Source organism: Aulostomus chinensis, chromosome 9, assembly GCF_037954235.1.
Source record: "Aulostomus chinensis isolate RoL2024-O1b breed Wild chromosome 9, RoL_Achi_v1.0, whole genome shotgun sequence".
Lineage (NCBI taxonomy): Eukaryota > Metazoa > Chordata > Actinopteri > Syngnathiformes > Aulostomidae > Aulostomus > Aulostomus chinensis.
This window is the reverse complement of record NC_141328.1, coordinates 7,825,538-7,851,892: the sequence shown is the minus strand read 5'-3', so window position 1 is coordinate 7,851,892 and position 26,355 is coordinate 7,825,538. Positions and strand designations below refer to the sequence as shown.

Below are 26,355 nucleotides of genomic sequence, written 5' to 3'. Positions count from 1 at the left end.
TGTTTCTTATTCTGCATGTTATGATTTCAAAATATATATTTTAGTATAAAAAGGCTTGATCTCAGTGTGTATGCATAATGTCAGAGAAGAGTTTTACAATAAGTCTTATGTGTCCAAAGTTTTCTATATTGAACTCCTTATGAAATATCTACTATGTATACATACTGTATGCTGCAGATAATGTCTACCATCTCTTTTCTTTAATTAATAGATCTATTCCTGGTAATGTCTCACTTTCCAGTATTTGCTTAGTCAAACACAAAGACTGATGGCATCAGTATAGAGACAACAACCGAAGAAATTCATTGCAGTGACAACTTGTGCATTTCAGGGGGTAAAAATAATAAATACTTGATTTATAAGAAGAATTTAATCAACCAAAAGTATCAAAAGAGACAAACCCTGCAACACTTTCTTAGATATTAATGCATCAGTAATATCTATCCATTAATGTCTGACAATGTTATTTCTCCAATAATTGTTTGATAGTTATTTGATAAGGATATTTTACTAACCAAGCTTTTACAAGTCATAGAAAAGAGTTTAACAACAACAATAGCATGACTCTTGCTACTGTTGCTGTAGAAAGCACAGTTTTAACTTGTACACTTTTATTTTGAAGTTGTATTGTTTATTTTACCGGATGTGTGTACGGGTATTGTGTGGGTTTTGACGCCGCTACTGTTCGCTCTGCTCTGTGATCATGGCTCCACTGGACCACACCAGCCATGTTTGCTAATTTAAAACCCAAACGTTAGGGAACAGTTGTTTATTATCTACATCTTTGCCATCCTCACCCGCTTTTTTGCCCAGGCGAAGGCTATAGAGGCATTTGTGCCTCTGAGGTCCAAGGACTGAAAGGTTGGAGAGCTTTGATTGAAATATCTGTAAAACTTTTGACGGTGGCAGTGTGGGAGGATGATGCTCTGCAAAAATCGTCTGTGTGCGTGCAGCGTAAACAATGTAACTTCATCTGGCCGCTAGCTAACGTTAGCCCGTGAACAAAAGGGAGCACGCCTCCAGCTGTTAACAAGCAAGACTAAGTGGTTTAATGTTAGTCATTATCTATAGATACGTTCTTATATATTTTCATCTGTGGGGCTTTCTTATGCTGATGGATATCATGGATACGAACCAGCGTGATTACGGTAACGATACCTGCTGTCTTGCCGTTGGCTAACATCGCAGCATAACTTGCTTTGGGTTAAGGAAGCTATCAGATAGCAATATGATTAGCATGTGCTAGCTATGTTCTATTGTGATGATTTGACAAAATAACCTTGGAGAAGAAACGGTAATTCCCCCCTCCCCTCCCCCCGTGTATACTGTTTAAGGAACTTAAACGTTTTGTTTACCGTGTTGTTTGTCTGAAGCCATATCTATCGTTTACAGTACCAGGTGTCTCCTCAACGGACTAGCATCGCATTAATGTGAATTCTTTGCTTGGGAACTACGCTAGCGTGGCTGAGCTAACGCGGCGTCAGCTTTTGCAACGGCCTTGTTGAATTGGGAAATCATGTATCCTAGAGTTACTTTCGTATTACGAGGGCAAGAGGTATAGAAACCGACCTCCGGGCCTCGGAGTGACTGGAACATTTTCCGGTTAATCCCTCCATTGTGAGTTGGCCGAGGCCGAGTCTCGGCTACGGCGTGCCCAGCCTGCCGTGCATTTAACGTAGTAGACTGAAGAGGCTGCGTTCATGTTAGCATCGCCTCATCAGCGCTAATGATGAGCGTCTATCGTAATATTCCGGAACGCTGGGGCCTGGCATCTGCTTTTGCTTTAGCTGCCTGCGACATTTTGACGGTTGTTGGTGGAGCGAAATGGTGCTGTTAAAAGCGGCACTTGCTAAGTTCATATAGGGAAGACATTTCACGGAGGAAACGGCACGTATCACGTAGCGTCGTCTAAACTGCATGTAATAAAATGAATTAAATAAAAAAAAGTCAATGACGCATATCATGCACACGCATCTTCGTCTTGTTCAGTAGTTGCATAACTCTATCGTATCTTAGGTGGAGATAAAAAATTGAATGTGGTAATTTCTGAGTAATTTCCTGTTGGATTCCTTTTAGATGGAGGCAAATAATCATTTCAACTATGGCACCCACTCCTCCTCAACAAACTCAGGACTGAAACTCTCCTCAGGGGATTCTCTTTATACTAACGGGTCCTCCATGAGTTTTCCTCAGCAAGGGAAGAGTGAGTATTTGTTTTTGCGCTTCACCAAAATTAAAATTTTAAACTCAGACCTCTCTCCTGCCACCAAATTTCTTAACAGTTCCCACAAAGAAATGCAATATTTACAAATGCAAATTGCAAACTTGACTTATTTATCTATGTTTAACAGATATGAACGGCGAAATGAATGTGAATGGCGTCACTACTGTACTTGGGTCTGGTGTGCCTGGTTCCCACCCACCAACTGCTCCTTACCCACATATGAGCAACCACCAGAGCAGCGTGGGTTATGACTATCTGTGGGGAGGACACCCTCAGTATGGTCCCACCATGGGCACCCCTCCCGGGCATGGGATGCACCAGAAGCAGCCTGCTCCTGGGATGGTACAGCCTCAGTCACAACACCATTTCCAGGGTCGTGGACAGTACCAACTAAATGGGGGTATTGAAAGCTCGCACCAGCCCCCTGTGGCAGGCCCACCAAACATGCCTCTTGCTGGGAGTCAGTACTGGAACAGGGGAAACCCAGGCCAACAGCAGATAAATTATAACTCCATGTATGGGACCTACCAGAGTCAGGCTCATCCTGGGATTACACCATCACAGCATCACCAGCAGCAGTCCTTACAACCACCCACACATCCGCCATCCCAGCAGCACCTCCATCCCCAAAGTCACCCACACCATCACCACCAGCAGCACCAGCAGCCACAGCATTATGGCATGATGCCTAATGGGATGCCGTACTACCAGCATCAGCCCCAGCACCCGTCCCTGCCATCATCCCAGCAGCAGCAGCAGCAGCAGCCACCACCACAGCAGTCTCAGCCTCAAGGTCAGTCTCAAATGATGCCCCCTGCTACTCAGAATTTTACACCTCCCCGCGGCAGCCCACAGCACCACGGTTTAAGCAGAGGGAGCACTGGCAGCCCTCTCCCTGTGGGGATATCCTCAGCAGCAGTGATGTCACCACCTACTGGGCAGGATAGTGGATCACCCAAGGGTCAAAACAGGGAAAGGAGCCCCCACGCTAGCAACGTTGCAGCTTCTACCATCATGCCAGGTAACCACTTTGCTCTTTTCTGATTTCTGATTTTTTTTTTTAAACATTTACATTCTTGATCTTGATAAAGCCTTTTAAGTCATTGGTTAATTCTGTATTTTGACACAACTGTACCTCCTGTGTCTGTCTACTGCTCTCTGTTTCCTTGTGAACTAAACTTTCTTTTTTGTTTCTTCCTTTTAGTGTAGGGAAAAAAGTGTTAGTCAAATAGCAACACTGTTTTCTTCATCTTTGGCATAGTGATCATACTAATTACTCTGCTGTTGCCTTGAAACTCTTTTACATAAATGTTTTAGATAATATTGATGAAATTACCAAGCCATGCACACTTTATTGGCAATGACCTGACATGTGCTGCGTGGTGGGATGGTACCATAATTTAGCCAGCAGGTGGCACTCTTTGACTGTTTGCCATAGTGGCAGAGTTTATGTGGAAAAACTTGACCAAAAAGTATAGTATTATTGTATGTCTGCTAGATTTTAATTGGAAAATGTGACTATTTCTATGCAATTTGACCAAAACAACATCAACAGAATTAACTATCAAAAGGGTGAATATGTGTCAAAATGCAATGCCTTGAGTCCTTCTGTATCATGATTAAACACATTTTTCTTTAAATCAACATTTCATTTATTGTTTTGTATATTTTTTGTTTCATTCTCAGGGCAGACAAGGGAAGCTGCCAAGGAGGTAGACACAAGTTTTAATGGCATGGAAAGAGTACCTGTTGCCCAGAGGCCACCTAAAAATGACAGTTGTCAATCCAAACCTTCTTCTGCTCTTTCTGGACATACAAGCAATTACCATCCCCATCCTGAAATGCCAACAGCTCACCATCCAGATATGGCTTCCAGTGTTGTAGAGCCAACAGTGAATACACCTCACCAAGTCAAGTCATCGCAGCTCTCTGGATCTTCCTCTCCTGCAGCAGTTTCAACATCTCGAACCAAGGCCTCATCACCTCCTCAGGTCTCTTCAGCTCCTGCTGTCTCCGAATCTTCCAAATCTGTCACTCAGCCCCCTACAGTTTCATCCCCTGATGTACAGGCTCCATCACAGATCTCAACTTCTCCCAATGTGCCCTCCGCCTCATCTCCAGCTGCTCCACCCAGATGTTCCCCACCCCCCTTAATGGTGCATGGCCTCAGGTCTCCCCCTCCTGCTGCAACTGAGGTAACCCCTGCTGCATCCAGGCATCCGTCAGATCTGTCAACAGGGTCCACCTCCCGGCCTACATCACCTCCAGCTTTGACTGATGCTGGGGTTAGACCTGCAGCTGTTTCCTCAGTCCCTGGTTCTTCAGTGGAGAGTGCAGTTCATCCTCCCAAGCCAGCACTGTCTCCCTCAGCTCCTACAACTGTCTCCCCGCATGTCATGGTGTCCACCTCTTCTTACTCTGTGTCTACACCCAACTCATCCCTTCAACAGATGACTCATGGGTCCCAGCTGCCTCTGATGACATCTCAACAGCCTAAATCAGGACGTTCGACATCTCCTGGCAGGTTTATATTAACACCTGGATCTCCTACATCTGTGTCCAAAACTCCCTGTGTTAGCAATAAACCATGTGACCCTGCACCCATACCCCAGCATCACTCCTTATACACTCCACCAGCTGTCGAGTCTGGTCTTTCCACTGCCTCTATGGCATCGCCACCACTAGAGGGTGTTAATTTACCCTCCATGTCAGCCCAAGAAAGTCCTACAGTCCGACCTCTGTCTACCCTACCTCTTCTAACCACTCAAGCCTCCAGGACTGCACCTGTGTCTGCCTCTCCTGCCTCGGTCTCCGCGCCTCCTTCAACATGCACATCGTATGAAGCGGTGCAAAGTTGTGATTCTGAGCAGCAGCATCCTACTTCTCTTCATATACTAAAAAAGTCGTTTCTCCACTCAGAGCACCATGGTTCTAGTGAGAACAGGAAAGCTTTGGGTAATGATGAAGGAAGAAAAACCGAAGAATGCCTCCCTCAGCTTAATTCAGGCACAATAAGGACACCACAGAACGTCAAAGCTACTGAGACTGAATCTCAGAAATCTGAAGTTTGTGTACCGAAATCAGCTAATCTTCCAGGGAAATCTTTGCAGACCGCAGATAATCCTCTGTCCAAAAATAAAGATTTTGAGTCAGAAGAGCAGCAAAGCAGGGTTTGTGACATCCATAAGGTGGAGTCATCCATGGTGCAGCAAACACCACGCACAGAGTCTGCACATCATCATGGCACTAGGGTAGAATATCCATCTGATGCAGAAAGATTTGACCACTCTTCACATGCTGCCTCTTCATTTGATGGCAGCTCTTTCCTGGATAAGACCCCTCGTACAGATGGGGACAGCTCATGTCTAGATGACTCTAGCCTCAGCTTTCACCTCGGAAAAGACACCTCTCAGTTGGATTGCTCTTTGCATGCAGAAGAGGAACCATCTACTGTGTTTGACACAACTAGAGAGAGCAGATCCTCTGTGGAATACTTTAGAGATGAAACACTGGAATCCACCAGGGAAGGGGAAATGTCTGAGGCAGGGGAATCTATTCTGCAGTCTTCGCTAAACAACACTTCTCAGATGGAAGAGCCCCCAGTCGAATCAAGTGATACATCCATGTCACGCTCTTATGGGCCGTCCCAGCCAGGTCAGCAAGGTACTTTCTTGACATTTATGGTGATGTTGTTAAGTGTGAGATGCTGTGCGGTGATGCATCACAGTTTTCTTGTTGTTCCAGTACGTAGTCATGAGTCTTGTTCCCCACTTTAAAATTATTTGGATTAAAGTGCTAATTGAGTAAAACTACTTTACATCTTTGTTTTTAGGAGCTGAAGTAGATTGGGATACAAGAGGACATGACACCTCAGACTCAGGTGGACGTGTTAGTCTGAAGACCACTGTTATTGAGACAATGACTCCCCCGAGTTTCAAGATGAGAGATGAAAACTTCATCGCTTTCAGTACCCCAGCAGAGAGCCCTGCTGTGCACCCGCTTCAACCAGTCTCTGATCAGGTTGTGTCAGCTACTGGAGGACATGTGAGAACCCCAGGGAAACCACGTAAACCTCAATCTCCAAAGGCAATATGGATCAAAACCTCAGGTATTCAACACTGTTGACACGTTACTCCCCTCCCAAATATATATATGTGTGTGTGTGTGTGTGTATTTATGTATGTATATTTTCCTTTTCTATTTTTCAAAGTTCCTGAGGTGCCCCAGCGAAAGCCTCGTGTTAGAACCCCTAAAGTGGAGCAGGTGAAGCCTGATGAAAGAGGAGACAATAAAGTGGAGCCAGCCAAGGGAAGGAAGAGGAAATCGTCTCTCAAGGTGGATGTCAAAGAAACATCAGAGGAATATGGGGAGGCGGGGCCTCCAGAGGAGATTGATCCAATCACAGCCACAATTGATGCTGTTCTTGCCAACACTTCAAACATCACCACACCAATTTTGACACCCAAGAAACAGAAAAGAGTCAGGAAACAAAACCAGGAGGGAAAAGTCATGAAAACACCTAAACAAGATGCAGAAACATCTGCTGATAATGTGGATGACAACGACGATGACAGCTCCACCGCAGGTACAAAAGAGGGAAAACATTAGCTTTTGTTGAGACAGAATTTCACTGTTTTAACAGTTTAATGTTCAGCTTGTGTGCATTTCCTTAATAGGAGAATCTAGCAGACGGCGGGTTGCAACGGAGGAGCAGGTTCAGTTCCCTCTGAGACATGGGTAATGATTCTTGCCAATGCTTACTTAGGCTTTACATTAAAATTAAATGCAAGCAAAGGCTCTTAGAGTACATTTAAATTTCATCGCAAGTTGGTGCAAGGCCATACCGTCAAACACATAGACAAAGTCCAGAGTAACAGATGACATAAAGGAGTGTTTTGATATGACGTATTTTTTGTGCGATTATTATGTGTTTATTCTATAATTAACGGAAAAGCTACAATTGTACGTCGTATTTTCTTTAATTCAGTTCATTCAAGTGATAGGAAGGTAACTGGGATACTTGAGGGTATTTTTTTAAATGTTACACCTTTAAAAAAAAAAAAAGCCTTTTGAATGACACATCTAGGTGCCCTTGCGTTGAACTGAAATATTGTGTAAAAGGAGATGGTGGAGGACATATCATAAGCCAACAAGGTTTTTTTTTTCCCCCTCAGGCCTCAAAATGAAAAGCTGTACATCTAAAATTCAACAGCATCCACCAAAACTTGCTCAAAAACAAAAGAAAAAATGTAAATAACTGTCCTCAGTAATTCCTTTATCACAACTAGATGATTTACTCTGCTTTATAGGGTTTTCTGTTTTTTGGTGTCAATATACCATCCATGTTCGTGCCACATTCCTTCTATAAAATGCTCTCCTAGTAATGTTAGCTATCACATTCAATTTTTACTCATTTAACATTTTATTAATTTATCCTGGAAATCCTCAGGGATTGAAATCTGTTTTCTGAGGAAGAAGGAGGTTCTTTCTAAAATCCTGTTACAGCACGGTAATAATGATCTGTCTTGGTCATAGCTGGAGGAGAGAGATCCGAGTGAAGAAAATGGAGAATCGCATGAAGGGTGAAACCTGGTATTACACACCTTGTGGAAGGAGGATGAAGCAGTTCCCAGAAATAATTAAGGTGAATTTTACAGGCTATACAAACATAACACATGTAATCTGGCATACACAGCAGATACTGTAGATGTTGTGTGGATGAAGTCAAAAGATTTATTGTGTCCTTTTTTGTCCTGCCATCTTCCCCTGTTGATTCTCTCAGTACTTGAAGAGACATCAGGACAGCATTGTCAGCAGAGAACACTTCAGCTTCAGCCCACGTATGCCTGTTGGAGACTTCTATGAAGAGAGAGAGGGCCCTGAGGTTCAGTTTCATACATGATATTCCTTCACATTTCAATGAAATTATCTCTAATCTCCTGAATAGTTTAACTAACAGCTCAATTAACACATGAATGTTGAAAGACATTATACTGACTTTGTTGTCTGCACTGTGTTAACAGGGTATGAAATGGGTTCTCTTGGCTAACGAGGAGGTTCCCTCTATGATCATGGCCATCACAGGTCGACGAGGTCGACCTCCAAACCCCGATAAAGAGAAACCACGCAGGGTTCGTGGTCAGAAGGGGGGGCAGGGCCGCCGTCCAGGTAGACCTCCCAAACTCAAGATGATTGACTTCCTAAGTAAAGTTGATGCCAAGCTGTTGAAGCGACTTGAGGCCAAGGGTGAGTGACTGCAGATTGGAGGAGGTCTGAGTGGATGATGTCTTTTCTTAGGACTAGCTAAGAAATGGTTACAGTTCCTTTGATAGTGCACAGCATCCAGCAATTAGCACCATGGATAATTGTTTCTTTTCCCTTCTTATAGAAGCTCTCACGGAGGAAGAAAAGGAGAAACTAGCAAAAATCAAGAAGAAGATGAAGAGGAAGGTTTGTGTTGATATCTTGATAGATTTTTTTAAAGGATTTTTTTTTTAAGTTTGTTCTAATGACTTTTTAATATGTTTGTGTCTCCAAACACTGAGGTTGTTGCTTGTAATTTTTTTTTTTTAGGCAAGAATGAAGAGAAGGGAGGATGCCAAGGTTAAGAAGATGAAAGATGCAAAAAAGAAAGCAAAGGTACGGACTAAATACAAGACAGCATGATTTATCGTCTGTGTCCTCTGCACCACCTCTACCTCACCAACACTTGTTCTTTGTTTTGTTTTTGGCTTCAGCTTGAACAAGAATCCAACAATCAAGGGGTGAAGGGTGAACCACCAGATCCAGCAGCCCCTCAGGTCACACAGCCAGCATCAGAGACTGCTGCCGAGCCAAAGAAGCCTGGCCGCAGGAGGTCAGTTAAGGTTGAGGCCACTCCACCTGTACAACCGATGACCGATGAGGAAAGGATAGCCCAGGGTAAGAGGGTGCTGGGTGCTCGGAGTAAAGCCAAGGCTCTGGCTAAAGCACAGGCTGAGGCTGAGGCAGCGGCTCAAGCTGCCCTGGCAGCAAAGAGGTCAGCGGAGAGGAGAGCGCAGGCCCAGAGACGTCTGGAGGAACGGAAGAGGCAGCAGTTGATTGCAGAAGAGCTGAGGAAGCCTACAGAAGACATGTGTCTGACTGACCATAAAGTGAGTGTTGTCAGTTAAAACCAGTCTGTTTTCATTTAATCTTTTCCAACTGATTGCAGACCTCAAGATGACCATGAATTGTTCTTCTTCCAGCCCCTGCCAGAACTATCCCGTATACCTGGTGTGGTCCTCTCAGGCACAGCCTTTGCACATTGTGTTGCTGTGGTGGAGTTCCTTCATGGATATGGAAAGTTGCTTGGTCTCAATGTACCCAAGGACATCCCCAGCCTTGCCACACTTCAGGAAGGCCTCCTAGGCATGGGCGACAGCCAAGGGGAGCTTCAAGACTTAGTCATTAAGCTGATGGAGGCTGCACTGCACGACCCAGGCCTGCCTTCATATTATCAGGTATGTAATGCATTAAGAACATTTTCTCCATTAGTTAAATGTAAATAATTTACCCTCTAAGTTTCATATAGCTCTCTCGTGTTCTTATTTTGACCTTTTAGTCAGTGAAGATCCTTGGGGAGAAGTTGGCTGAGCTACAGCTGAACCGTAGCACAGTTTCTGAGGTACTTCGCATCTTTTTGGAGTCTCACGGTTATGAGACAGAGGTCTGCAACACACTTAGGACCAAAACGTTTTACGCCCTGCCTCCCGACACCAAGGCAGCCATCCTAGGTTTCCTAGTAGATGAGCTCAACGGCAGCAACATCGTAACCAGGTTAGAAAAACAACTTAGGTTTTGCTGTATGTTACTCTTGGACCTATAAATTTCTCACTTCAATGTTGCTTTTTTTGTACTCCAGCGACATTGACAACACCTTGGAAAACATGACAACATACAGAAAGAACAAGTGGATCATTGAAGGGAAACTTCGCAAGTAAGAATTCTTAAAATCTGGGAAATTAAGTAATATTACTCAGATCATTTATCAGCCTTAATGTCATGCTGACATTGATTGCATTGTGCAGACTAAAGGCGGCTCTAGCTCGACGCACGGGGCGCTCTGAGGAAGAGTTGTGCTTCGAGGAGAGGCGGCGCAGTGCCAGAGTGGCTGAGGAAGAGAACCTCAGTCTGGAGGAGAGCGTAGTCCTGGAGAGAGGCACTCGCCGTGGACGCAAAGAGGAGCCCAAAATCAGTGATGTATGTATGAGCGTTTGTGTTTATCTTGTGTGAGAAACTGACTGTTTCTGCATCTAATATTTATCTGGCCTGTTACAGACTGAGAGCCCTACCAATGCTAGCATTCCAGAGCTTGAAAGGCAGATAGATAAGCTAACCAAGGTAAGACTGCTGTGCAGACTCAGTACTTTATTCATTAATGTGGATTTATATTGATTACTCTTCTGAATTTTGTTCTTGCAGCGTCAAGCATTTTTCCGTAAAAAGCTGCTACAGTCATCTCATTCCATGCGGGCCATATTGCTTGGTCAGGACCGATACCGCCGCAGATACTTGGCTCTACCTCACCTCGGAGGAGTTCTGGTCGAGGGTCCAGAAGAGCTTTTGAGTGAGTATGAAGTTACATTTGTAATTATTGCCATTGCTCTCACTAGGCTTCTTCCAGTTGGTGATCAGATCGTTTATCAGCAATTGAGCGGAGGGATCACAATCTTTTTTCACAAGATGATTGGATGGCCTGTTGGTATCAAATAGAAATTTAACAGGAGTCGCATTCTCCTCTGTGTAAAAAGGAACTGGCTAAATATCTTGCAACAGCCATTGTGCACTCAATCTCTCTGTGCTGCCATGATTGTATTTTACACCTTTTGCAAAAGTTGCCATTAACAAAGACTGGCAAGGTTCATGAGCAGTGCTAGCTTGACATGGTTTTACAGCCTCGGAAGGGTGGTGAGTCCGCAGCATTCGTCTACTGCTGCGCCTGTTAGTGTTGCTATGTGACTGTAAGCATAATTGGCTTCATATCAAACCTGACTCTGAATGGCAGACTAAATATAATTTACTGAAAAGTACAGTCACATCATGTCTTTGAAAGTTTTAGTAAAGCAAGGTTTTTCCTGATTGTCGGCAGTAATGGTCCCCTGTGACTTGGACCACTTTTATTGTGTTTTTTTTAACTCACATCGTATCTTTGTTTTATTTGCATTGTGGCATTTTCTTTGCCACTAACTCACCTTCTCTGTCTGCTGCGCTTGTTGCCCTTCAGTGACGTAAGTCCTTCCACACTTGGTGCAATTGGATCGTAAATTGGCAATCTCCATTAAACACGATTGGACAATCTGAAATTAGAGTGGATCGCCCAACCCTACCTCTCACTTGACTTTAAACCCTTGGCTCCTTCATCCTCTGAACATTTTTATTTTGCAGCCTCAGGAGATGTCCTTGTAGCGGAGGTGCCAGTCACTTTCCTCAAAAAGGAGCTCAAAACAGAGGAGACTCCTGTGCCCACCACCCCTCCCCAGACTCTACCTTCCTCACCCTCTTCGGCTACCCCTGCTCAAGCCCAGACGTTGTCATTGGAGGAGGATCCGCTTCCTGGCACAGCATCCCTCATGAGCACACCAAGAGGAAGGGGGCGCCCTCGAAAAATCAAACCAGAAGTGGAGCTCCATCTCCGGACAGCAAAGATTCGTCGCCGGCGTCGAAGTAGCATCAAGTCTGTAGGAGAAGATGGGCCTGCATTACCGACTGGTGGTTCACTAGATCTCACACAGGCTGCTTTCCTCAACTGGCTCAGCCAATCACACGAAGCCTTGTCCAATGGCACATGCTCAGGAGAGACCCCAGAGGCGAGTCAACCAGAAGAGAGTGTGAAGGAGGTGGCAGAGAAACAGGGACAGTGGTTCAACCTGCTTCCTAAACAAGCGTGTGATGACAACTCTCTGACGGAGCCCCAGATGCCCACCTCACCCCCTAAACTACTCCCACAGGTCCCAAGTGCTCTGCCTGTGCTCGCTGTTCCACTCTTGCAGGTTTGCCCACCTTAGGAATTAGGAATCCATTTGATTAAGCTATGAAAATGCAAACATTTACAAAAAAATCTCTCAACTCCTTAGGCGGATCAACTCCTGCCTCCCGTTGGCCTGGCTCCTGCTGACTCTGTTACACCAGCAATGCCACAGGATGTCCCCCCTACAACTTTGGCTTCAGGTGTTCCTGTTTATGCACCTCCTCCCCTTCTTGTTCCAGCTCCCACTACCCCTGCAAAGCGCACTCCGCCTACACCCTCCAGGCCAGGTCGCAGGCGAAGGAGAGGTAGCAGAGGTAGCAGCCCCGCTCGTAGAGGGGCACGAGGTGCCGCAGCCAAGCGTAGAGGCCGCCCCCCTAACTCTGTGTTTCAGGAGCTGGAGCAGCAGTACTTCACACAGCTGGTGGTCAAGCCCATTCCAGCATGTAAGTAGGATATGATTAAAATTACTGTTATGATTTTTTTTTTTTAATTCTAATAGTTGCGCATTAATGCAGAGTTTGGTCCACTCACCCCTACACCTTTATTTTTCAGCAATGGTGCGTGGCTGGTGGTGGATCCAAGATCCAGAGGAACTGCAACACACCCTACAGGCTCTTCATCCCAGAGGGGTCAGAGAGAAGGTGCTCCATAAACATTTGGCCAAACACATGGAGAGTTTGACTGAGATGTGCACCAGACCTATCATTGGTGAGTGTAAATGGACCATATCAGTTATGTCTGCTTGTTTTTTCCTACTCTGTGTCCCCGTTATCTTATAGTTGTCCTCAAACTGTCATGTGTTCTGTCCAACTAGACCCGATATTCGAGTTGAAGTTGGAGCAGAAGGATGCACTGATGGAGGCTCTGCAACAGCCTTGGCAAGTGCAGGAGAAAGTGATGGAGGCTGACATCAGTGCCCTGCAGTGGGTGGAAGATCTAGAACAGCGCGTCATCGCTGCTGATCTCCATCTAAAGGTGAGAGATTGTGGTCATTGCCGTTTGTCACGTAGTTGATGCAGTTATTACATTGAAGTGCTAATAAATGATCAGATGTAGTGAGTGTTTTTAAAGAGATGGGTCAAAATATCGTAAAATGTTGCAACAGTGCTAAAACTGTGACGAGGTGCATAAAAATGAAAAGTGCTCAAAACAGCTTTTCGTGTAACACTTCTGTTCTTTGTGTATAAGGCACCCCCCCAGAGTGCAGTGAATGAGGCCGAATCTAATATGGAGACAACAATGGCAGAGTTTCAGGTAACCACGTACACACAAGACATAAAACATCTCTGAGACATTATTCTGTGCTTAACACCTTTATACGTACTGCTAAACTCTGTGTCTTGCCTCTTTAAGCCCTACACGATCCCAGACCCAGACTCCACACGTGATGACCTCCAGTACTACGAACATGACACCGACCCGCGTGATGACTGGATAGTGCGAACGAAGAAGGAGTGGTCTGGCCTGCCTCGCATCGCCACCCACCCCCTGGACTTGGCTGTGCTCCGACTGGCCAATCTTGAGCGGAACATTGAGAGACGCTACCTAAAGGAGCCGCTGTGGAACCCAGCTGAAGTGATGCGACTGGCCCCTCTCACGCCTACGCCAGGAGAAGAACATCCCATGGATGTCATCAGGTACAAAGAATGACCTGGTTGTGGAGTGTAGAGGAGGACTTTTTGATATGTAATATTGAAATCTCTCTTCTTCTTTTTTTTCTTCTGTTCCAGTCTGGAAAGTGAGATCACCTCTCGACTACGAACTTGGCGGCAGGCTCTAGATCGTTGCCGCAGTGCTCCGCAACTCTGTCTGTGTTTACTTCAGCTGGAGAAAGCTATTGCCTGGGAGAGATCTGTGACTAAAGTGGTAAGGACACTCACAATTGTCCAGTCAAGAGGTTTCTCTCAGCCTGGTGTATTAGATGACAACCTGCACAAAGTAGCACTAAACTCCAAATTAAAATGCATTATTTTTACAATAATACTAATAGCTTGTTAATTATTTTGCACATATCAAACCAGTGTAACGAAGTGTTTTCTAACAAAACAAATAACAGAGCAGTGAAATGCCTAGTATGTGATAGTAAAACTAGTTGGCATAAGAGGTGGAAACAGAACATACAAACAAAAGACTATTTAACACCTGAGAGAGATCAGTGCCAAATCTAAGCGCAATGTCAAAAATACTAACGAAAATGAGATCTCAAGCTTGGTGTTAATAGTGAGAGGCAGTTCAAAAGCAATGCCAAGGCTCCTAGATCAAAGTCAGTTTTGAGAGTGGTCCCCTACCTAGCAAACCCAATAACTTAAAAAAAAATCTTCTTCTATAGACTTGTCAGGTTTGCAGGAAGGGAGACAATGATGAGTGCCTACTGCTGTGTGACGGTTGTGATCGTGGCTGCCACATGTACTGCCTGAGGCCCAAGATCACCCAGGTGCCTGAGGGAGACTGGTTCTGTCCCACTTGCATTGCCAAGGTCAGAACCTTCCCTGTCATTAACGACTGAGAAAGGACTTGAGCTCACAAGGAAAACTAGCGATGTTTAGAATTATTTATCAGTTCCTTCTACACTTGTGGCTCATCAGCTCGATTGTCCCTCCCTGGTGTGCTTTGTCTCGCAGGAAGAATCAGATTCACCACGCTCGTGTAAAAAGCGGACTAGGATGAAAAAGAGGAGATATGAAGACAACAGCTCTGAAGATGAGACAACACCACGACGTAGCACTGGCATGACAACACGGCACAAGGAGGCAGCACCATCCTCATCGTCCCGGTACTCTGGAGAAGGAGGAGGCTCTAAACGACGCCGCATGACAACCCGCAACCAGCCTGACCTCACCTTCTGCGAGTGAGTCCAGCTGATGATTATATTAACATTAAAGATAATTTTTATACCCTTTTTTTAAGTGGTTCTACTGTAAATAATAATTTTGTGTTTCTTGCTAGGATCATTCTAATGGAGATGGAGGCTCACGCAGATGCTTGGCCTTTCCTTGAACCTGTCAACCCCCGACTGGTACCGGGCTACCGCCGCATTATCAAAAACCCCATGGATTTCCTCACCATGAGAGAGCGACTGCTACAGGGAGGGTGAGGCCGGTTTTCTGTGGTTATTCTTCACCTGAAGGTGGAGTCGTGTGTCTCTCTTTCAAACATCTCTCTGTTTCATTTCCTGGTTTCAGGTACTGCAGCTGTGAGGATTTTGCGGCTGATGCTCAACTGGTCTTCAACAACTGTGAGCTGTTCAATGAGGACACATCGGAGGTGGGAATGGCGGGACACTCCATGAGGCGCTTCTTTGAGAGCCGCTGGGCGGAGTTCTACTCAAATAAGGACAAATAGAAGCCTACGACAGTCCCCTGTGCTGGTGGGACCGTTGGTGGTCTCGTTGACCCGCTCACACTCTCCATCATTGCTAAGACTGTCTGGAGGTTCTTCCAGCTGTGTGTATTCTCTGATGTATAGGTATATATGTATAGATTTGGATATTTGTCTGTTGTTGTTTCTCCACTGGCCTGATCTTTTCAAGGCCCAGAGTTGAACTGGCTGGAACTTGTTCCCATTCCCCAGCACCGAGAACAAGCTCTTCTCTGTTCCCCAGCACCTTTCGTGTCTCCTCATCCTCACTTCATCTTCTGTTTTCATTCACCCGTGCGGCTTTTGATCAAGCCCTACTGTGGGGTGATGACATGGTCTCAGGTCCTGAGCATTTTGGCTCTGGGATGTTCATCACACTGTTGCAGCCTGAGGTCTGCAGACTGGACCTGCTTAGCACCCACCCCCCACCCCCCCACCCCCCCCCACCCCCCCCACGACACAATGGATCAAAACTCGTTAGCAGAGCTTGGGCCATTTCTTACCTGTTCAATGGAAATGTAATGTAATGTGGTCTTATGCCTAGAAGTTTTTTTGCTCAATATATTTTTATTATATATTCTATATATAAATATATATAAAGATTACAATAGCTGGGATTATTTAATAGCAATAGCTTGTAGTGAATGTGTACAGATTACCTAATAGAGATGTTTAGACGATTCATGAAATGGCCAGTTAAACTCAAAGGAATCTGTTCTTGGACCGTAGACGTTGTATAACCTCCACTTAAAGTCTTGCACGCACACATACACACTCTTCACCCACACTCATGTTAACACACACTTTTTCGCACACATACCCACCGTCTGCTGCTGTGTGAAAGACACTGGTTTCTGAAACTGGAGGATTTTTAAAAAAAATGTAGGTCAGTCTGTTCTATTTCACTGTCCCTCCCGTTGAGAGTAAATAATCAGCTAGTTCCACCTGATCTGTGTCACAGACTGTACATAACGGCTACTGCAGATGTAGCAACTATTGACTCGTTCAGCGGTCTGCGTAGGAGAACTCACTGCTCACACTGAAGTTTTGCGCTTGTATTGTAATTGACATGTCTGTGGAAAACGTCTGAGTGTGCAGCTTCAAACCAACTGAGCAGATGATCCATGTTGAAAAAGACTTCTGTTTGGGTGGCTTGTCTTGACGGGGTGAAACTATCCCATGTTGCTAAAATCCTCATTTTACAGACTAGGATTGCAAAGAAGCTCTGACAATGGAGTACCAGGCACATTCCTGCCTGGTTTTCTGTCTTACATTCCTTCCTATTGATTTTTTCTTTTGTTTGTGCTGTACAAGGGCCAATATCCAATGGTGCGCAGCTTGGTTGGTGTGCTATGAAGGCGACAGGATGACCCCACAGTCCGGGTTTTATTTAAACTTGTTTCTTACACTGAACTCAAATCAGTTGGTAGAAAATAAACTTTGATGTTCCTTCACTCAAAGGGACAAGACATTTTTTCAAAAAGAAAAAAAAAAGACATGAAAACCAAATGTGGTGTTCAGTGAATTTTTAATAATGTACAGTTTTGGTGACTTTAAATTTTGTTCCTTTATATTTTTAGGACCAATTCATCATTTTTAAGAGGAGGTATTACAAGACTCTGTTGTATTAAGGTGATGTAACACGTGTGCATCTGTAGAATGTACTGTGAGTTGAATAAAAACCACATCTAGTAGAGAGTATTTTTGTGTTATTGTTACAGTCCTTCTCTAAACTCACAGGTGAGTCCGTTTCCTCCCACAGCCTCCTGCCCAGTGCATGCTGGGACAGGGTTAAACACATCCTGACTGGAAACAGTGAAAATGGAGGGAGATGCTGAATATTGACAGCTGTGACATCTCGCCCAAGTATATAGTCAATTTATTAAAAACCAAATGCTCTTGTGTAAATTTTTGTAGCAATGTGTTCAAATCATTTTTGCTAATATTGCGCTCCAACTCTTCGATTGAATATTTCTGGCTACACTGCAACCGGAGCTGTGACATTTAACGCTACAACCTGAGCTAACGTTTCTTACTAGCTTTAATGAGGTCCTCAAGCGAAAGCTTCAACTAGTGTGCATACGATGTTTTAAGGACATTTATCGCCTCAAATACTGCTACGATTATTAGATTGTTATTACTACATTCTGAGGGTGTGTTGGGGAAGCCATTGAAGAAACAGGTTACATCAAGATACCAAGAAGGTGCACTGGAGCTGACCTTGAGGCTCTTGGTGACCCAATGCTCTCTAAGACTCCTTTTTTATTTAATCATGATTTGTCCTTCAGTTTGTCTTTTTTCATACCGCTGCCTGTAATTCTCAACCTGAGTCGTAATGCAGCCATCTGCTGGTCACTCCTGCCTAGGATCTCAGGCCTCAAAAACATCAGCAATAAATTCCCACCAATAAGGAGCTTTTATGTGCATTATTAGAACAATATCACATTCTTTATCGATATCTTGCCACACTGAGCAGCTTCATACAAACCAATCCAGACGGTAACCCCATTCAGATCATGAAGCTGCTCAATGTCCTTTAATTCATCACTCGTATACAGATGTTGCACAATACATACATTGTGAATATGTAACTTTGTATTTTGAATTCCTTGATATCAGACAGTCCAAAAAACCCTATCAGGTCTGATACCTACTCAAATTTTCTTTTTGTCAGCCTGGTCAGATGAGTTTATGTTTATTGACACCACCTCTCATGACATGAATCCAAGCTGTATTTCATACTGTTGAGAATATAAATTTTCTCGAACATTTAGCAAGAAGATGAATGACAAATGAAGATCTTTATATTAGTGGAAATAGCTGTTAGGTGATAGTTTTTTGAAAATGCTTACAATTTAGGTTATTTGTTGAGCCAACCAACTGATTTCTGAGAACACGTCATTTTGTCTGTGTCTTTTTAAATTGCGCTTGTGTATTAAATATGTTTGTGTAAAAGATTTTCACATTAATTGATGCAAATAGATACATTATCACAAATGATGAATAGTTGAAGGCCTCAAATCATAATTTCTGCTCAAAAAATCCAAACAATGCCTGCAGTATCGCAGCTGATAAAAATCAACCTTTAGACTTTGTTGTCTTACATCCAGTTTGAAAGGATGAGGTATATTAATGTTTGTATGTTGCATTGCATACTTATTGTATAGTGTGTTGAGTAGCCTGCGCCTGATAAGAAAATGACAAAAATTCATTGCATTTATTTTCAGGACATTTTATATAGTTGAACATGTGGCCTGTCTCTCTCATTCCTTCACTAAACCTCTCTGTATTTCTCAGGAAAAACACATTTTAAGAGTGAAAAAGAACCTTTAACCAGGATGGAAGCCCGGTGAAGTGTTTGCAGCTCCCTGGAGAGTCCTGTCGGAGGCACATGCTGCTGGGAACATCCTGCCTTCACTCCCAGCTGCTCTGCACTCAAGTAACACACACATTCACACAAACACACATAAACACACACACACCCCCTTATATCCTGTCCTTAAATGTTCATGAATATGAAAACAGAAAAAGGATTTGAACAGAATTAAAACAAAAAAACAAAACAAAACAAAAAAACCCCCGAATGTCTCTTTGTGTATCTCCCTCTTTGCCCTCTCTCACTCCCTCAAATCCCTTAGCTGGCACTTTGTGCATATATGTGTGTGTGCGTGTGTGTGTGTGTTTGTATGTGTGTGTAAAATTGTGTCAGTGTCAGCACTCTGAGCGGAGGGGGCTGAAAACTCCCCACGCCAGCGGGTTCCAGTGCGCCCCCCGCCCGTCTTGCTCCACACATTTGGGCTTAACCCCACAAAAGGGGGGATAACAGTGTAACAGTTGCCGTGGAGAGGAGGGGGTAATCCACGGCATAATGGGGCACACCACCCCCCCCCCCCCCCCCACCTAACCAGTTCATTCTGGACTCAGTCTGCCAGATTTTGAGGACCCCTGATTCCTGGAAGGTCAGTTCAGACTCCAAACATCTCCATGCACAGGCCTCCACATCTTCTCAACATCTTTTTCAGCAGCTAGAAAGTAGGTTTTGTTGTCAATAAAGAAATGCTTGCAAAACTTTACTGGTGACGCTTGCTCGCCAAACTCGCCAAAAAGAACATTTACAGTTCTGGGTCAAACAATTCTGCATCTTTTATAAAACATCTCGACAAGGTGTTTGACATCAAAGAGAGAAAATGAAAAGCGTCCACTGATGCAGGAACACAATAGGTACTATGGCAACAAGCATCATGAAAGAGTTTGTCTCCATGGTGATGAGAGCGGCGCTGCACAAGTAGTTAGAGGCAGGGAAATGGATGCTGGGAGGACATCATATTTGAGATCTTTGGCTGAGGTGACAACACAGCAGGCTGCGTGACATTTAGTTCTGCATTTTAAAATGCAAAATCATTTCGTCAGGAATTTTAAAAAACAAACAAACAAACAACTTCAACCGTGAGAGGAGAAGAGAGTCATCGTGTTACGATTTGGCTGGTGTGTCATTTATCTGATGATGAAATTAGATATATAACCACAGGAATAATGTCAAGGCTTTCTCTCGCTAATGGGCTCTCTCACTTATGATTGAAATGAAAATCAGACTGAGGAGCAGTAATGGGTGCCAGGTGGTCTGGACACGCCAACGCAGCTCAGCCTGACTGGATTAAACCTGCAAAATACGGTCATGGGCTGAATGCTCTATAATTTTGTCAACGTTTGACAACTTAGAAGTCCATCTTGCTCTGTTCAAGCACACACTTGTGATCCTGTTCAAAATCAAACTCCGGAAAAGTCCCCCTGGTAAAATGCGTCATCACTGATTTCCCTCTCAAAAATTCTCAAACACTTGCACTTTGAAACTCTGCTTTGATTTTTACCAGTTATTTTTACCATTTCTGTGGTCAAAACCCTTCATCATGTCGCCTCATTGACACTCTGACGGTGGGGGTGCTAAAGGGCGCCTCATGAAACCAGCAGGGAAATTTGGGGATCAAACCAACAACCCTCAACTTACCAGGCTCCACTTCACCTCCCGAGCCTGTGAAGCAACTGTGATTTGTGGCACTCAAACTAATGAAGCGGTAAATATGAAAAAGCCCTCTAGTTGTTCGCAGCCTCACTCATACACAAGTAAAAAGCGAATTTAGGGCATGTTGATGCTTCCCCCAGTGACCATGTTGAAGTATCCTTGAGAAATATACTGAACCCCTAATTGCTCCTGATGACCCTGCTATGGACTGGCGACCCGTCCCGGGTCCACAGGGTGATCATTGTTATGGTTTAAACAGTTTTTACTGACTACTCTCCTGCGGGCAGTAAATTCTGTCTCCTTTCATATTTTTATGCATCTGTAGCTTTGGTTTTACAATATGCTATAGAAACACAAATTTGAGTCATTTATTGATTATCAAACTTATTAATGAACTGTGTTAGTGGCCAGCAAGCTTTTAGCATGACAGGAAACTGTGTGTCATCTGCTAGAGCCTATCCCAGCAGACTTCAGGCGAGAGGCAGGGTTCACCCTGGACTGGTCACCAGTCCATCACAGGGCCAACACATAGAGACAGACAACCATTCACACTCACAGCCACACCTACGGTCAGTTTAGAGTATCAATCAGCCTCGTCCCCTCTTGATGTCTTTGGACTGTGGGAGGAAGCTGGAGTACCAGAGAGAACCCACACAGGAACAGGGAGAACATGCAGACTCCACACAGAAAGATGCTGTGCTGGAGCCAGGGCTTGAACCCAGAACCTTCTTGCTGTGAGGCCACAATGCTGACCACTGCACCACCGTGCTGCCAATTGTGGCTTATTTAGGTTTTACACACCCCAACAGTACAAACATCAACTTGTTGGTTCTGGTCGTTTTATAGGATTTGTTAATCGCAAGAAAAAAATGAGAATATGTTGAGACATCTCTAAGTAGTGTGTATTTGGGTGTTTACGGCAGGAATTACAGGCGGAAAATTGTTGCAGATTTGATAAATGTGTAGTTCGTAGACTTACTTTTTTTATGAGTCACCTACACAGCTTTGACTTTTGTGTCAAAAACATTGATTTCTAAGCGGTAACAAAATAACTTGATAAAGTTGTTTCAGTCTTTTTCCATACATGTTTCTATATCACATTGGCTGCCCACCAGCTGTGTGTTTGATTCACCCAAACATTGTGCAACCTTGCTGAAGTGGCCACAATCACTTGAGTGATCACGACTCCTCGTAGTTTTCTGAAGATGAATTAAATTGCTCAAGGTCAGAGGGACCGCAGGGCGGAATCTGTCAGAGGTAAATGAGCAAGGTTGGGTGTAACGCATACAACCTTGGAGAGATGTGATGACTAATGTCTGTGCACAGACTAGAGATGGAGGGTAAGGAGAGAGAGAGAGAGAGAGAGAGAGAGAGAGAGAGTGAAAGAGAGAGAGAGAGAGAGGGGGAGGGAGGAGGCTGCTCTCATCAAAGGACCTCTTAGATTCTGCAAGTTAATGAGGGATGTAGCAGAAACCTTGATAACCTCAGACCCCGGCAGCTACTCCGAGACACACGGACAGACAGCAGGACGGACAGACTGAGTGAGAATAACACATAGAGTTTTAAATTATGTGGTGTGAGGTAAGCATCAGCATTTTTGTATTTATAGAATTTTATTTTAGTGCTTAATTGGTTTAGAAAGTAGCACTCTTATGAGGCCAGATAGTTAAGAATGTTATAATTATTTATTCATAATTATCATGAAGTTATGTCGGCACATTTGAGATAAACCTGATCGAGAACATATAGAAGAGAATGAAGGAAGGTGTTAAATATGAATTTGTTTGTATTACATAAAGTAATAAAGGGAATTTTTAATATGTATTCCAAGAGTTCTCTCAAGAATAAGGCCACACATTTAACAGCATCGACAGCAACTGCAAACTTTTTCTTTCCTAATGTGCCATAAATGTATTTAGAACTAAATATAGCCCAACTTTGTTTCTGTCTCCTTCCTCTGAGGAGCTACGTCGTCGGCAGTTCTGGCGTGCCATGCTGGCGGAGCTGCTCGGCACCCTGGTGTTAGTGAGCGCTGTGCTGGGCGCTTCTGTTCCAGGACCTGGAGAGGCCCCTGGGGGCCCCCTTTACCCAGCAGTAGCAGTTGGTGTGGTGATTGTTGCACTGGGCCACTGTTTTGGAGAAATTAGTGGGGCACAGGTGAACATTGCGTCGTCACATATTCAATATGAGTTTTTTTTCTGTCTCTGATTGACTCGTTCCTCTTCCTAACAATCAGTGATGTCACAGTTTTTTCAATATTTCAACATTTTTTTGTGTTCCTGGTCAGGTGAACCCGGCAGTGACTCTCTCCCTGCTGGCCACTCGGAGGCTAGATGTTCTCAGGGCCTTTGTTTATATCGCTGCACAGTGTTTGGGGGCTTCGTTAGGGGCCGGAGCCCTCTACTTGGCTCTGCCACTCAAAGCCACTGCAAACTACTTTGTCAACCGGGTCAGTTCTCAGAAATATCAGGGTGTTACTTTGAAAATGACTTGTTTGGAAATTTGTGTCTTCTTACTCCTATCTCATGTCTGTCAGGTGCCTCTGGAGCTGAATGCAGGTCAGGCTCTCGGTATAGAGATTTTGTGCACCTTCCAGATGGTCTTCACTGTGTTCTCAGTCGAGGACCAGCGACGAAGAGAAAGCCCTGAGCCAGGAAACCTGGCTATTGGATTGGCCCACACTGCTGGAGTGCTAATAGGGGTAGGAGTTGCTTTTATCCAGAACACTGTCAGAATGAATCAACTCAGAGTTAACTGATTAAAAACAAGTTTCAAGTTGTGAAAGTATTGGATGGAGAATTCCCATCATTCACACCAGATTATAACTCTTAATTCTTTATTTACTATTGGAGGTGGGAAGCATTTTCTTGATAAGAGCTCTTAGGCATTGTATATCTTTCATATCTTTTTTTCTGACAATTTCTCACAATCATCTGCCCATATCTTAACAAAAATATCTTTAACCCCCTTCTTCTCACATTTTCAAAACAGACTTTTAATTATATTGAAAAGTGTCCTAATTTATATGTCATGTTCTGTTACTGATTCACATAATTTGGTGAAGTCAGTGTTCACTGTTAATAAATGACCATTTGTTATTTGTATTGACGATTAAAGAAACATTTTATGCATTTCTATATGAGTGTGCTTCTGATTTGAGTGGTTTGCTGCCAAAAAAGTTATTTCTCACAATAGAATAACAAATAAAGCAATGATAATGTCACTTTATTTTATTCTATCTCATTTTATTTAACCAGTATGTACTTTTCCCACCACTGCTGACCATAAAGCAGCATTTCCATCCAGTAGGATCTCCGCAGGAAAATGCCTCTCAAGGCTGGTCTCGTGCTGTATCAATATCATATTGGGAGTTATAATCCAGTGTGCAGGGATCCATCCTCTTCAAGCTATAGTACAAATATCCTGTACTTGGCCCAAATGGATAGGTTATGGAGGTTATTGATATGCAACAGCTACCAATTCTACTGTTTATTGCAAGTTCACCATAAGGATTAAACCCAGCTTCACCAGATTTAATATTTCTCAGACGACATCTTATGGGTAGAATTATCATTTAAATTGAGTTTGCTTGGACTCTATATTACAACCCACATACAAGCTGGTCAAGTGTACTGTGCCAGTATGAAGCTAATCAGCATAATTTGATGTGATAAATTGTGTTTTGTTAATCTATCAGGCTCGGTTCTCCGGTGCGAGCATGAACCCTGCACGTTCTCTGGGTCCAGCGATCATCACAGGCTTTTGGGAAAACCACTGGGTGAGAAAAACTGCATCCTGTACTTTAGAACAAATAGTTTTCCAGTTTGTTTTTTGTCATCTTCATATGATTATTATAATAATCTGCTTAAACGTCAAATGTATTTGTGATGGAGATAAGTGAAAACATATAAACAATCCCAATTAGAGCAAGAGAGAAGGAAGGAGAGGGACAGTGATAAAGTGAGAGAGAAAAGAGGGAGAGGGAATGACAGACGGAGATGTGAACAGGCTGAAAGGAGAAAGACGAGCGGAGAGAAAGACAAAGGGACGGAGGGCACAGCAAACAACGAATGACATCATCTACAGGCTACTCGAGCAATCAATTTCAACACAATGCTGACGTGAACGATGGTACAATACTAATATGAATACTACTAGTACTAATACTGACGCAAAGGGTGGCAGCTTGAGCCTCTTCAGCTCTGTAGCCTCCTCCAGCAGCAGCAGCCAGGGATCTGGGAAGTGGGGAAGCGTAGAAGTTCTGGAGAAGAAGTCAAGTTATTAACATGTATCAGTACAGGAGGACAGAGGGGAGGAGGCGAGAGAAGCCCAGTGCATCATGGGACATCCCCTGGCTGTCTAAGCCTATAGAAGCAAATCTAAGGGCTAGCCTAAACCATCCCTAACTCTAAGCTTCATCAACAAGGAAGGTCTACTTTTAAATGTAGAGAAGGTGTCTGCATCCCAGACTGAAACTGGGTGACGGTTCCACAGGAGGGGAGCCCGATAACTGAAGGCTCTGTCTCCCATTCTACTTTTAGAGACTCTATAAACCACAATTCACCCTGCACCCTGGAGCGAAGGGTTTTAGCTAGATAGTAGGGAACTATGAGCTCTCCTGAATATAAAATTGCCTGATTGTTGAGGGCTTTGTACTTAGGAAGGAGAATTTTGAATTCTATTCAGAGGACAATAATGTGAGATATGGGCTCCTCTACTGATTATTGTCAATATACTGGCAGCAGTGTTTTGGACCAGCTGGAGAGTCTTTATGGGACTTATTGGTGAAGCCTGATAGGAAGGAATGATTATGATTGTGTGATGAACTTGAACTTTTGGGCCCATTTAAATACAGTGAAATAAAACAGATGTTAATCCATTGTTTTGTTTTGTTTTCCTCTGTAAAAGCCACTTTTTCAGTTTTGGATACACAGATTACACTTGTTATTTAAATATTTTCCACAATGAGAAAATAAGAAGTATTACCAGACTTAGCGAGACCAATCAGAAAATGTAAGTCATTGATAGACAGATAAACCTGACTTAACCTCCATCTTTTACCTGCAGGTCTACTGGATCGGACCAGTCCTCGGTTCTGTGTTGGCTGGTGTCTCTCATGAGTTTTTCTTTGCTCGAAGTGCCTCTCGCCAGAAGCTGGTGGCGTGTTTAACCTGTAAGGATATAGAGATCGTGGAGACAACCAGTATGACAGGATCTTCTCTGTCCACTGTCACGCAGAACGCCATGAGAGCCAAGCAGGCCAACAAACAAGAAAACAACTGAGAAAATGAGAATGGAAATGCACGCTTGATGCACACACTCTCGCAATATCGCAGCGATGTTTATGAGGATGTACAGTTTCACACTCGTGTAGATAAGGTGTGTCAGACAGCGGTGTTATGTTTGGAGGACCCAGACAGGTTGATGAGGGCCCTTGGTGGGCTCCACACAGGGTCCTAATGGTGGGAGAATGAAGCCCACTCAGAACCCATCCAGTATCCACATTGGCTGTGTAAATAGTACACTTCTAACCTGGTTATATTTTCCTGGGTTGATCGTGTGGGACCTGACACCAAAATTCCCACTTTGAATCCACGTGAAGTTGACAGCCCTACAAGATAAAGTCCATGTGAGCCCCAACCAGATGTTTTGGCTGTGATTAATTTTCCGGTTGCAGACACAGGAAAACATTGTGTATGAAAAGATTCAGAGGGGAATGTTGTACCTTAAATATATATTAAAATAGTTACACACCTTCAAGCATTT

At 43.8% G+C, this 26,355-nt stretch overlaps 2 protein-coding genes across 7 annotated transcripts; both read left to right on the top strand.

The window, feature by feature from the left end:
• Positions 1–668: 668 nt before the first annotated feature.
• baz2a (bromodomain adjacent to zinc finger domain, 2A) lies at positions 669–17,284 on the top strand. 5 transcript variants are annotated; one of them, XM_086213480.1, is made up of 30 exons: positions 670–861; positions 2,077–2,203; positions 2,352–3,245; positions 3,911–5,878; positions 6,057–6,332; positions 6,435–6,809; positions 6,901–6,961; positions 7,760–7,868; positions 8,007–8,108; positions 8,248–8,470; positions 8,613–8,674; positions 8,798–8,863; positions 8,962–9,357; positions 9,451–9,705; positions 9,807–10,021; positions 10,107–10,181; positions 10,273–10,444; positions 10,523–10,585; positions 10,667–10,811; positions 11,630–12,234; positions 12,319–12,655; positions 12,765–12,920; positions 13,027–13,187; positions 13,401–13,466; positions 13,566–13,849; positions 13,943–14,078; positions 14,542–14,688; positions 14,834–15,060; positions 15,159–15,302; positions 15,395–17,284. In XM_086213480.1, exons 2-30 carry the CDS (start codon positions 2,077–2,079, stop codon positions 15,552–15,554), a joined length of 8,007 nt encoding a protein of 2,668 aa, XP_086069606.1. In that variant the 5' UTR covers positions 670–861; the 3' UTR covers positions 15,555–17,284. The 5 variants fall into 5 exon arrangements, with proteins under 5 accessions (XP_086069608.1, XP_086069606.1, XP_086069603.1 ...); XM_086213477.1 differs by having other exon boundaries at positions 3,911–5,887; XM_086213478.1 differs by lacking the exon at positions 670–861 and adding an exon at positions 959–1,148 and having other exon boundaries at positions 3,911–5,887.
• On the top strand, positions 15,897–26,355 carry LOC147255650 (aquaporin AQPAe.a). Of its 2 annotated transcripts, none has more exons than XM_086213484.1 (6): positions 15,897–15,911; positions 22,555–22,746; positions 22,877–23,038; positions 23,126–23,290; positions 24,287–24,367; positions 25,657–26,355. In XM_086213484.1, exons 1-6 carry the CDS (start codon positions 15,897–15,899, stop codon positions 25,870–25,872), a joined length of 831 nt encoding a protein of 276 aa, XP_086069610.1. In that variant the 3' UTR covers positions 25,873–26,355. The 2 variants fall into 2 exon arrangements, with proteins under 2 accessions (XP_086069610.1, XP_086069609.1); XM_086213483.1 differs by having other exon boundaries at positions 22,552–22,746.

Excerpts from the sequence above, each read along its gene's own strand:
- baz2a (XM_086213477.1), top strand. The coding sequence starts at position 2,077 with ATGGAGGCAAATAATCATTTCAACTATGGCACCCACTCCTCCTCAACA. Across the intron at positions 9,706-9,806 it reads GCCTGCCTTCATATTATCAG|TCAGTGAAGATCCTTGGGGA; the intron begins GTATGTAATGCA and ends TTGACCTTTTAG. Across the intron at positions 10,445-10,522 it reads AGGAGCCCAAAATCAGTGAT|ACTGAGAGCCCTACCAATGC; the intron begins GTATGTATGAGC and ends GGCCTGTTACAG.
- LOC147255650 (XM_086213483.1), top strand. Across the intron at positions 22,747-22,876 it reads GAGAAATTAGTGGGGCACAG|GTGAACCCGGCAGTGACTCT; the intron begins GTGAACATTGCG and ends GTTCCTGGTCAG. Across the intron at positions 24,368-25,656 it reads GCTTTTGGGAAAACCACTGG|GTCTACTGGATCGGACCAGT; the intron begins GTGAGAAAAACT and ends TTTTACCTGCAG.